The 13,151-nt window shown below is 46.3% G+C and overlaps 1 protein-coding gene across 1 annotated transcript in view; it reads right to left on the reverse strand.

Annotated features, from left to right (window-relative positions):
- ACACA (acetyl-CoA carboxylase alpha) overlaps nucleotides 1–13,151 on the reverse strand; it is a 159,055-nt gene that overhangs the window by 23,555 nt on the left and 122,349 nt on the right. The window contains exons 50-51 of the mRNA XM_025210303.1: nucleotides 6,960–7,137; nucleotides 4,312–4,424 (exon numbers count right to left, since the gene is read on the reverse strand). Coding sequence (XP_025066088.1) covers nucleotides 4,312–4,424; nucleotides 6,960–7,137 — 291 coding nt within the window. The remainder of the gene's footprint in view (nucleotides 1–4,311; nucleotides 4,425–6,959; nucleotides 7,138–13,151) is intronic.

Here is a 13,151-nt window from a genome sequence, read left to right on the forward strand (position 1 = left end):
GGCTGAACCGAGAGAGACCAGAGAAATTGCTCCTCAGGAGACGAGCATGGCAGAATCCACAGCCACGCAACCAAGGTGCATTTAAACTGTCCCGTCCAAAAGCCTCACCTCCCGCAACACCCTGTCAGCTTGGTCTCTACTTACACAATAGCATCTGTGGAGGCGGCTCTGGGAGCCAGCTCACCTCACCTCTGACCTGCTCCAAAGGCCATTAAGTCCCATTTGACTGCCTGGGCATATGGGAGGGATGCATAAATGGGGCTGTCTCATTACTTCTCTAAATACGTGGTAGAACGTATGGTATAAGGATGGCACCAGAGGCTGCATGTGCTTGGCTAGAAACACCATCCCGCCCAGGAGCGAGAGGGGCCTGAACGCTCTGAGGACCAGTATGAGGATCACGGCAAGCTGTCACAGATGAAGCATGGCATCAAGCCAGAAATGCCTCGTGCTGCGCGCTCACAACCACCACCTTTGACTTGCTGTGTTTGGGATTTAAGAAAGAATACCGTTGCCTCTGGAAATAAATTGCCGTGGCTTAGCATACAGCCAGTTACTGCTATTCTACTGTGAAGCTCTTAAATATTTTAGCTTTTTTAAAATTATTATTATGTGGGGGACTGAAGGCAAGCTCAGCACTGGGCTTAGCAAACAAAGACCAAGTCGGAAGAGGCAACGAGAGGTGGAAAGAAATGTTGCTGGCGTTTTGCTCTGGATGCATTATGGCCGTGCGAGCTAGCTCACCACTTTGTGCCAAGCCACACACATGCACACAATTTTACATAGAACTATACAGATAATCCCCTCCCAACACGCACGCTAGGACTGTTCTGAACGAAGAGAAGACGTTTCTCCTCTACCATGGGATAAACGCTGTGACTAAAGACACGCTTGAGAAGTACAGGGTTAGGTACTGTTCCCACTGAAGCCACTTTGCTATTGCCTTCTGTTCAAACGGGAATGAGCCCTCTGGTCCCAGAACATCACACAACTGACACTCACTTGTGACCTTCCTGAGGCTGATGAAGAACATGCTGCATGGCCAAGCGACCACCCGTCATGTTTGCTCCAATATGAAGCCCTCGCCTCTAATGCCAGCTGAAACCAAAGTATTCAAAATGGCACCTGTGTCCTGCAAAGTGCACCAGCCCAAGGGCCCCTGCTTGCAGTGCCCCTGCATTTCTCTTTGCCCAGCTTATGCTCTCCAAATTGCCTGGCCATTTCTACAGCCATGCTCCTCTCCAGCCAATGCTGCTGCCTAACGCAGTGCAACGCTGAGTGACATTTTAATACAGGATGAAACTAATAAAGATTTTGGTGCTGGAAAATGGATAATGAGCAGATCTGTGTCAAATTATTCAATATCTGTCACCTTCCCCTGTCCCCGCCCCTATACATGCAAGTCAAAATCCAGGGGCTAAAGATGGCTCAAATGAAAACACAGTGTCACCCTATTTGCCCAGCCCTACGCCCTTGGTACATGGATGGGAAGATCTCCCTCTTCCCCACTATTCAGCCACTCGGCAGAAATGATGACAGCCATTCAGGGGTTAAAGAGAGGCAGTGAACCCCCAGTTAATGAGTAAGAATTCAGCAGGCAGTGTAAGATAAATGGAGCTTTCTCTGCTTCTGCTGGAGTCAGCATGAACTGCGGCCCCGCGGCTTGTTTGTGGCAAATGGAGTGCGCGAAATATCAAAGGGCAGTGATCCAGAAGAAGACCGACTTTGACAAATTTTAAATTGGCCAGAAAGAAAACCAGCAAAAAAAAAAAAAAAATTATGCAATTCACCGTGTCCTGCAATCTTGGCTTTCCTGCTATTGTATGGCATTAGCAGCAAAACAACAGCAATGATCACCCGATGTTGGGAGCAATTACGAGCCATCTAAGTGAGATGCTTATCAGTGACTGAAGCTTTTAGAGCTCCCTGCATGTACAGTTGTAAGTGACTTGCTCTTGTGTTGCAGTCATTTTAATTAAAGTGTATGGAGTTTGCCGGGAGTAATTATCCTGTTTAGAGAAAGCAAGAGGGGGGAAAAGAACAACCCTCCCCACACACATAGCAAGGACCTGGACTTTGGAGAGACCATAGAAAACGGTCTGTCCTTTTATTTAAAATAAGAAATGAAAACAGAGGATGATGCAGGGTAGCAGGACGGGTGATTCGGGGCTCCCTTCTAACAGCAACGGGTGGAAGGAAGGTGTTCAGTGCAACTCATCCTCATGTAGACGCCACATGACTGGAGTTGCAAGGGCAAGCAATCCCGTGGCATCTGCTACTTTCCCCAGTGCTACAGGATGAACACACACAAACAGCCCTCTTTGTCTGAGAACGCTGTCTTGAGAATGGATGACCCTCCCAGTGTCAAAGACACCACATCCCAAGGGAGGTGTTGACTGGAGAGGGGCTGATTCATTCCCAATGATGCTGTGGCAAATGTTTTGAAAACCTTCCGCTGCCACTGATCTACAGGCCCGTGTGCTGGCTGCTCAGTGCCTGCCCTTCTCCAGCCACACATCTCTCTTCTCCTTCCTCTGGAGCCTCTCACACTGGAGCAGTAGTTCCAGAAAATCACCCCCAGAAGCTATGAGACCTGACTGGGTTCAGGACTAAACAGCAGCCTTCCAAGTGTGGAGTGTAAAACCCCACAAGTGCCCACTCGCGGAGGCTGTGCTGGCCTCCCCCCCGTCCGCTGCAGCAGGGGCCGTCTACACGGGACTCTGCCAGGTTAAACACAGCCCCAAAGTCAGAGTTTGCGAATATAACTTTTCATCCGACATCACAACAACAGAGTTTAACGCCAACAGAGACAGGCTCACGGTACTGATACTCCCCTACAATCAGCCCAGATGCTTCTGTGGCCCCGTCTCTCCATCATACTCGATCACCCGAAGGACGCTAATGAGAGCTGAACCCAAACACATTGCCATACTGTGCTAATGCTGTGAAGGCAGGACGCAGCTCATCTGCTTCCACTCTCCAAGCAGAAAGAAGTACAGAAGATAAACAGCACAGTGAGCTAACATTGGATGAGACCTTAAAGCTTCTCTAGTTTTGCAAAAAGGCCCCGTGTCATCTAGAACGCGGGTAAGAACATCTGACTGGAGACTGATAGTATGGTTTTAACCTTGACTGTGTCCTTTACAATTATTATTCTCTTTCAAAGTCATATCAGATTGGCTGTTTGGTATATACTGTACTTATCTGCCTACCCCATGCTCCCAAATAAGACATACACTTTGCTTTGGGAAGGCAGAATGAAGAAAAAAAAGATTTGTCCATTTAACCAAACTGCTCAAAATCCGCTTCCTCATTTAGGACCCACATCGCAATTTTTTATTATTTCAGGGCCAAAGGTGAGCGTGGTGTGTGAATAACTAATGTAAATTGTTGTACTGCTATAAATGAAGATGTAATAGCAGCCATAGCAACGCGATCACACACTGACATAGCACCTTTCAACCTAAAGTAGCCCAAAAGGCGGTATAAGTTTAAACCACACACCCGTGGTACACTTTCTGTACTACTACAAGGAAATCAATGCTGGGGGGAAAAGAGGCTCTTTAAGATTACACTGGAGAAAGAAGAGATGGCAAAGAACTATACAAAGAGTCTGGTCCCCTGAGAGAGTATGTATCAGATATTAAATGGATACTGCTGCATAGTCTGTATTTCAGTTTATCAGGTTTGTAACATGCTCGGGGATCTTCTGGAATGAAAGGCACTACAATAATATAACGTATATATTTGAGATGCTGGTCACAGAGTGCAGCCAAGTCACACAGTGTTTTAGTCGAGGAAGTGGAGAATACTTTATCTTGTTGAGGCTGCTGAGGAGCTGTAAGCAGGCAGAGATAATTACTGGAGTTCAGAGCTGCCTAGCATACCGGGCTCTGCTCAGAAGCCACAAACATACTGTATCCAGATTCTCAGCTATGCCCACTTACATCAGCTGAGGGAGGATCTGGCTCACTGCCTTTTCAGTGAGCTGAGCCCTCGCGGAGAAGAGATTTCTGTGTGCAGAAGCTTTAATAATTGTTTGCAGTATTCTTCAAAGGAAAAATTAATTGGTTTAAGATGACGATATTACCCGCACACTGTATGCTGTCGATGTACATGAATATAGGGAATATCATTACACACACAAAGCTTGTCTCATCTGCTTTTCCTCCAGAGCTGGATGACAGTAAATAAAAATTATCATGAATTTGATAAAATGCCTCAGTGCCCCCTCTTTAAGGTCCATAAACACATTCATTAGATATTAGCTGAACGGATCATTGATCTGCCAGCACCACAGACCAGACATACCTAGTCGCTCTGCCAGCCGAATGTAGATCGGGTCCACTCGCCTCATTGTCTTCACCAAATCTTTCTTGCGGAATTTGATTTCTACTGTCCCTTCGGGCTCCAGAACTCCTCCTCTGAGCAGAGATGGGAAGGGGGGGAAAAAGAAACAGGGGGGCTTTCAGGTCATCAGGCAAGGGGGAAACACAAAATGCAACAGTACAATTTGTTACCTGGAAAGTATTCAAGAAGAGAAGGGAAGGCAGGAAGAAAGAAAAAACAAAGAAAGACAATAAGAAAGAATCCAAGCTATTTTTTATCTAACGCTACAGACCGCACGTGGGGTTTCACAGCCACGCATCAGTCTAATTCTGTTTAATACAAGCCGGTGTTAACAAACAGCAGCAAGCTGCACTGCTGTAGCCCATTTCAAGTTGAAAGGAAAGTGAATTTTATGCAAACATCTTGTTCTCAAGACAGAATCTACCAGATTCCCAGGCCAGAGAGAGAGGAAACACATGGTTTGGGAACTAGGCTTGAAGGAAGACAGAACGCAGATGGAAATTATTTTACTTCCAAGTGGAGAGAGAGAGAACCAGGAAAAGACAGGGCCGCGCAGTGGAGAGGTTACAAACAGTGGTGGCAATGGGAGACAAACGATGACCGGGGGGCAGAGGCTCCATATGGACAGAACCCATGTGCTTTATTTCTAAAAACAGGTGTTTTTTGCTCCCGGGAAAGTCTAGCGGGCAGGAGGTGTGAGACTCTTCTCAACGCTGGGTTGCAAGGGTGGAAGTGAGCTCACGGGCAGAACTGCTCCTGCAGGAAAGGGGCAGATAATGGGCCCTTGCTCTGGGACACCTACTTCCGAGTAGGATTCTTAGACCACTGATAACAAACGTGGTAAGTTCACATCTACCAAGGGCTTAAATCGTCATCCAGAGAATTGTTAGCATATTGTATATGCTATGGCCCCTTCCATCGTGTGGCCTCAATAATTAAGTAATGTCTCGGGACACTAATGAGGGAAGGTTTACCCTTATGTGAACTATGGCCTGGTGCTGCTGGTCCTCTTTGCTCTAGGAGCGAATCTGACTGAGCCAAGGGGCAGGAAAGCTGGTGGTTCTGTTTAACAAGTACTCTCGGTGTCCCAAGCACCCAAACCTTTCTATGTTTTAAGGAGGGAACACAAGAGAGAGACAGGTTGCCTCAGTTCTGAATGTCACTGTTCTGGCTCTAGATGCATGGGCCAAGTCTGTGTCCAACAGGCAAAGGTTTCCCCTTTGGGGCCGTTCCACTTCCTCAGGTACAAGAGGACAAGCAGACCAAGAGACACAACCATTCTTCGAGAGGAGGTGAACACATGCACAGGTCACAACAGTTCTTGGTAGGGGTCAATGCATCACTGCTGGCGTAGCCCATAGGAAGAGGTACAGAGAAGCACTCAAATGAGCCCCTTAAAGGTGTCCTACACATGCAATCTCAACTCCCATCATCTTGCAGTGGTAAAATTCCTGGGAAATGCTTCAAAACAGTGGCACTTTCCAGGAGTGTTTCTCTAAGGAAGCCGACTGACTTCAAAAAAGATATTAAAATTGCACCGCTCTATTTTGATACATAACTAACATGGGGAGAAATGGCTCTTGGGTGTCAGTGGAATGGTTTAGCTTGTGAAGAGCAAGGAGAGCAGGCTTTCTGGTGCTTGCCCATCTCTAACAGGGAATAAGGAGTTTATAGCTCATACCAGAGAGAGGAAGAGAGCTGCAAGGTGCATGTCAGCTGAGCCCACTGCTGTGAGCAGAATACAAAGAGACTCGCATGTGGAAGGCTGCTCCAGGGGCAAGACCGGTATAATAACGTTACTTTTACCTTCAGACACAAGTTTGTTTTCCCATCTGCCTGGGTATTTTCATATCATATGGCTGACCGGATCAGACAGACTAGAAACAGAACTCTATTGTGGTGAGGTTCTCTCTGGCATCAGAGCTGCTTTGCTCTTTCTTTCTGCAACAGAACTGCACCTCTGTCCTCCTTCCCTTGACAGCTCCATGCCGAATGGCTCTGATAAGGGCACGGCATCCTGCTCTTGCAGTTTATCCCATTTCTACCAGTTGTTGCCAGGCCAGGTCTGTTACGTCCCTCCCAGATCAGCCCAATCTTTCTTCTATTTTAAGAGACTGACAGGCCTTATTTTTCCCCTGGTTTGCCTATATTTTTGTACCCAGAAACCACCCTCACCACAAGTTCATTTTTGCTGGCTGTGTTTTATAGTGATCAGGAACTATACAAATGCCTGCAGGTCAGCTGGTGAGATATTTAAGCAGTGTAAAATGCAGTCACAGTTACTTGTGCTTGGAAAGTTGCATCTCCAGTTATTTAAGCGCAATAACCAGAAAAAGAAGAGGCCTGTGTGTCAGGATCCCAACAGGCTTTACCAACCAAACCTCCCAGCCCCTTGGAGAGTTGATCCAGAGAAGTTTAGGCCTATGATCCAAGTTACCCATGGAGTCAGTAGCTGGAGAAAGAACCCACTCCTGGTGTTATCTAACCACTACATAGCAGCTCCTTTTGTAAAGGCACACAACACAACAACAGTGCGCTCAGCCTGGTGCTCCCTCCCGTCTGGGAGCAGGATGCATCAGAGAAGGAACTAGATCACCGAGGTGCCATACCTGCTGTCCCGGTCCGCATACATCTCCATGTGTCGAGGGTTAATGGTGGGGTCGATCACCACCCAGGATCCTCCTCTCAGCTCTGCCTGGGGTGGGATGTAAACAATCACTGGTTGCCTGTATTCCCGCAGGCCGTCCACGATGTAGGCACCAAACTTCAGTATCTGGTCATACATGTCTAGGACAAAGAAGGCAGCATGTTACCTTCCCTGCTGCTGCATTCCCAAGTTCCCTGCCTTCCCACTCCATACAAGCACTTCCAGGACCTCCCAGGAAGTGCCTGGTTTAGGCAGGACCATTTAATAACAACGCTTCTGCACCCAGGGTCAGTAGCTCCAGCCCCTGGCTCCTGTTTGGTCCAACCCAAGGGTATCCAGATCAGCTCACAGGTGCCCACCCTGCACCAACCGCCTCCAGCTGGCCGACTTGGGCAGTGGGTGTTGCAGGGATTTCAGCAATTCTGAAATCCAGGCCAGACATTCAGTACGCAAATGTGAATTCAGATTGTAGAGCTCCATTCTGAAAAGCCTGGCCACATACTTTCATTTCCATACTATCCTAAAGTGCTTGCACATGTGTGTGGTACCCTGAAGGACAGGAAATCTTTTGCACATCACTATAAGGAGGGTAGGGTTCATTTTTTTTGCCCCCTCCCGATTGACGACTGTTTCCTCCTTTTCTTTAAACAGACACTAGCGGAAGGGATTTTGCTCAGACTTCCAAGAAGAATTTCACCAGGCAAAGGCTGTGCACAGATAAAAGGTCAACTCCAAAAATGTTTGAGTTGGTTTTTTTTTTTAACTTTTTAGGAACCAAGTGACAAATATGAGATGGCAGGAGTTTAGCACGGAAACAGTCAGGCTGCACTGGGTACAAATCTCATTATACACATGATTATATAAAGAATCATCAAATCAAACAGCTTGGCGATACAAAATACCTACTGGGAACATCTATTCCATCTCTCTGTCAGCACAGGATTATTTGCTGCACTATATTTTTCAGGGTTTCATAAAGCTTTGGTTTAGAGAACAACTAGGCTTCCACCACTTCTGGAGGGAGACTGCTCCAACAGTCGAGCTGATACGGTTCCTCAGTATTCAGCTGATCAGCTCCACACAGCTGCTCCGTGCCTCAGGACTTGGAGCCGCTGCACAGTTGTAGACTTTTAACTACCAGCATTGGCCTTTTAGACTATTTCTCCTAACACAGCCCCTTCAAGCTCCTTGGCCATTTTTGTTGCTCCTCTTTCGACTTTCTCTTTTCTCAAATTTTCCAGCGCTGGACCAAAAATCACTAATATCCCAGGCACGTAGCAAAGAGAGAGTCTACCTCCCTGCTCCATGACACACTGCCTTTGCGCACGCCTGCTAGAAATCATGCCAGCCTCTAGCACAACTCCGATCCAATTACTTCCACTCATTTCTCTTGGCTGCTTATTTGGTCCCCACACCACTGCATTTAACAGCCCCAGTGGCTTTTACCTTAACCCTCTGCCAGAGAGGTATGGGGGTACGCCATTTGATAGATGACAAACAGAGGCAGAGAGAGATGCAGCATCTTGTCTCGGGTCACATAGGAAACACGCAGCAAAGTAAAGAATTGAACCCATGCCTCTCTCAAATGCTCTTCTCAGGCTCCTACCCTCAGCTCTGGCCATCGGGTTCCCCTTTTCCCTCTGTGCACAAGAAAATCTCATACACAGTTCATTCTCTGAATATCCAGGAAAAAAAATGGTTTAAAAGCCTTTAAAAAGTCCCAGACACTGTAGGAAGCCAGCAATATCTATTTTTTTAATCCCAGACCTGTGAGAATATATACAAACTACTAATAGAGAGGGAGGGAAACAAAACCCCAACCTCCTCGTTTGTCCTGAGCAAAAAAAAAAAAAAAGGACCAGAAAAGGAGTGACAAATTTATTACTAATTACATAATTATTTTATTATGTAATGTGAGTAATAAACCACTTGAAGTACTTTCAGCTAATTCTAGTGTTAAGAAAATAATTGCTTGATTCAAATTATTTTAACAGAATTAATTCTTTACTAGACATTTTTTACTAGTGCTACATAATAAAATCATGGTGTAATTAGGGGGACATTTTTCACTCCTGCCAGGAGTATATATTTTACTTAGAAAAAAGGTGGTGGGGGGAATGCCACTCATTTAGACTGGGGAGATGGAGGAGAGGCTAATGGAACAAGTGCGCTGTAGTGCACTGACTAGTGTCTCTGTTAGCAGTGTTTCTTAGGACTCATCTAAAGAAGTGCTGGTTCCAGCCTTCCAGCTCTACCGCAGAAACGCTGCGATGCACTGTATAGCCCAAATGAATTCAATGGAAGTTATGTTATGGCAGGTTTCATCGAAGCAAGGGAAACTGCCTTAATTGACAATGGCACTTAAAAAAAAGATTACAAGACTATTTGGGATCTTTAACACTAACACTTGGCACTTCCACAAGTCCTCAGGATCTCAAAGCTCTTTGCAAACACAGTTAGGTAAGCTTGGCAATACCTTGGCAAAATGGCTATCGTTACACTATCTAGTTTCCTGATGGTATAAGAGAGCTGGCAGAATTGTTAAAAGCCATGTGAAATGCTGTGAAGAGGACCCGGGAGTCCTGACTCCTAGTACGCCAAGGTAACAACTAGAAAGCAGGCCCTCCCTGAATTGAGTTAATACTGTCCTCGACTGTGAAACATTTGTCATGCTGTGATGATTACTTCTGTTGTAGAGTTTGCACCTATTCCTATTTCTAGAATGGGAAATACTACACAGATTTAACTGCTGCTGGTGGTGAATGGCACCTGCGTTCAGTGGTGCCTACTGTTCTCTTGTGTGTGCAGTCCTAGTGCCTTTGTGGACAGGGGCTTCTGCAACAAACTGAACATGCTATTAATACAACTGAATAAACTCTGGCACAGTTTGCGCTGGAGTTTATTGCTCCCTGGTGCTGGGTTTACACATGTGCCCGGGTCCACAGTATGTTGAGCCAGGTCAAAACAGCCTCAACTGACAGGGGGCACTGGGCCAGGGCTGCTCCAAATTTGGCTCTATGTGCTGCAGAGGGCCTGGCTGTGGCAAGAGGGTGCTCCAGTGCGGGGCTAGCCAGCAGCCCCTGCAAGCCCCGGCAGTGTCTACACGTGCAGTGCTGCACACTAAATAACGCTGCCGCAGGATAGTACTTGTGTGTCCATGTACTAACCTACAGAGGCGTTTATTAGTTTACTGCAGCCTAACAGGACCTCATGTGTAGATGCTGAGACTTTACTGCAGAGCTAATTAGACAACTCCTCAGTAAATGTCTCATGTAGACGTGCCCAGTATGTTCTATAAAACTACTGGAGACTTGTCATCTTCAAGGAACTAACTGCTTGCATACCCATGCTTTTCAAACCACTGCGACTTCTGCTGGCCACACATGTAAGCCCACTGAACTTGCAAGTGAGGTTTGCTTTTCTAAAACCACCTTTTGGGTACTTGTAAATACATTTTAACAAAAGAGCCCAGCCAATTGGAAGAAAAATTTAAACCAGATGGGAACTTGCGGGTCAAACTTCTATCCAATCTTCATTCAAACCTGGGATTTGCAAGGCATCTATCTGAAATGCAGAAACGCTTAATGGCCCTTTGGAAGAGCAGCGCTGTTTGTCATTCAGTGCAGCAGTCAGTGCATGTAACCCACACTCATTCTATGTCCGGGCATTTCGCTGCAGCCTGTATCGGCATCTACTGACTGCAGGCGCGAAATCTGCTGGAAGCTGTTATTATGCCGTACGTGTAAATATTGGCAGCCGGATGCATCAGGCATGCTAGGAAGGCTGCGGACAGCTTTTTAATGTTTCCATAGCGCCGGGCGCTCTGCCCTGCACCTCCAAAGCTGGAACAGATCTCGTCAGCTTGGCGGGCTTATCAGATAGGACCTCGAGGTAAAAAGCCAGGCGCATATCGGCCGCATACACCTAATGTACCTCATAAACCCATTACACACAGGCAGTGCTGTAATTCAACATCCAGGTAATGAGAGATTCAAAACAGCCTTTTCATTCTGGTTAAAGTTTTCAATACGATTTTTTTTTTTATTGTTATTTATAACCTGTCCCAGGAAAAAATAATAAGTATAACATGAAAAACCAACTGAGAGTGACCCTGGAGCACCAGCAGTGATGCAGTTTAATATCACTGGGATTTGCATCCTATCAAACTATTCATGCTGAGTCTGAGACCCTGGTGCTAATTTCTAGTAAATTTCACGCTTGATGTCTCGCTGTCGTGGGTCATTGCCGGTTCGCCTAAATAAACTGCTTCCAAATGGCTCCTCCATCTAAATATTCGAGCCCGTTTTTATAATTTAATTTTGCATTATGCTGAATAGCCTTCCGGCCACATCCAGCTCATTGGGGGAAGCCACCAATGCTGTTGTGATATGCTTTTATTTTATTTATTTTATTTATTTATGTTACTGTGTGAATTAGACCTCCTAGGCTGACTAGTAAAGAGGGTCCCCGTCCCCCCCCCTTCCACTAATGTCAATTTTCAGCATAGCAAGAGCTGTCTCTAATCTTTTCCTACTCATTACACACAATTTTGGAGTCATTTTACCCACAGTGCAGTCGGCTCCTGGCAGTGTGTTTGTGTGCACTGAGGGGTGGCATAATTGTTTATTTTCCCTCCCGGCATAATCCCCAGCCAGCATTGAAACCCAAACTACAAACAACTCCCCAAGGATGGTGGAGACCGACTGGAGAGACCAACACTTTCTGACCCAGGTCTGCACACACGTGGCAAACATCCTGACCCACATGTAATTCAAAATGGCGCTGTCCTCCCTCCCTCCCTGTGCTGTTCTCTTTTCTTCCTCCAAGCTTGTATTAACAAGTGATGCGCAAATGGAAATACCGATACTTCTGCTACATGGCTCTGCCCTGTGGTTCTGGTCCCAAAGCAAAACGTTGCTTGGAGCGCAGCTGAGGGTCACTCTAAGAGTGAAGGAAGCTCACACAATTGCACTAATCATCTAACAAGTCTTTTTAATTCTAGAGCTTCTTCCATCAGAGGATCTCAGTGCCCTTTGCAAGCATTAACGAATGAAAATCTCTCAGCACGTTCTTGAACTGGGGGGGTAAGGCAGATGAGGCGCAGAGAACTGAAGGTCTCTCTCAGTCCCTGGCTGAGTTAGGATGAGCGCTCAGGTCTTTAGAGTGCCGACAGATTGTATTTTGTCCTTGAACAAACACCTCCATTCAGCCTCAACCATGTGATTGGAGTATCCTGCAACCAAGACTGTTCCTTTCTCCCATGCTAAAAAATCAGTTGGTGCAACAGAGCACTTCTCCCAAATGTCAGTTGTCCTAGGGCAGGGGTGGGCAAAATGCGGCCCGTGGGCCAGATGCGGCCCGCCAGCCCATTCTATCCAGCCCGTGGGGCCCCTAAAAAATGTAGAAAATTAATATTTCTCTGCCCCTGGCTGCCTGTCATGCGGCCCTCGATGGCTTGCCAGAACTCAGTAAGCGGCCCTCCACCCAAAATAATTGCCCACCCCTGCCCCTGTCCTAGGGTAAGAAGTTCTTACTGTGATAACTACAGCTATAACCTTTTCTTCTGGGTGCCTGTTAAGTGCCACATACAAGTAAAGGGCCTTAAATCTTTTTACGTAGTTAAGAAGTTATCATATCAATCTCCCGTTCATGTCACTCCACAAAATTCAAAATCGCAATATCTGGTCCCAAAGCCTAGCTGTGGGTTTATGAACTGAGCAGCTTTTCAACAGCTCAATTCATCTGAGCCACTGCTGTTGCCAAGAGTCAATTTAGAGAAAACACCTGATATGACAATAATGCATGCAGAAATTATCAATGAGACAAAGCAGCTATGTGATGAATACACCTATCCATTTCCATATGCAATACAGCTGGCCAGCTCAGCCCCCAACCTAAGCTGTGAGGAAGAGGGATGTACGGTTCCCTAAGCGGTCGGGGTTTCCCAAGATTAGGGTTTAATTGTCCCAGGTTGGCAGCTGTAAATTTTGTTAGCAGCTAAACCACTGTTAAAATCCAATTACCTGTTTTCATTGGAGCTGATCGGGGCAGTCCCTATAACTGTTAGGAGGGGAAGGCATAAAATAATGCTATGTTGTTTATGCTGAACAGAACTTATCTTACAAGTTGCACATTGCACGTTCTGTGTTATTCC

This window comes from Alligator sinensis, unplaced genomic scaffold, assembly GCF_000455745.1.
Source record: "Alligator sinensis unplaced genomic scaffold, ASM45574v1 scaffold118_1, whole genome shotgun sequence".
In the NCBI taxonomy this organism is placed as follows: Eukaryota; Metazoa; Chordata; order Crocodylia; family Alligatoridae; genus Alligator; species Alligator sinensis.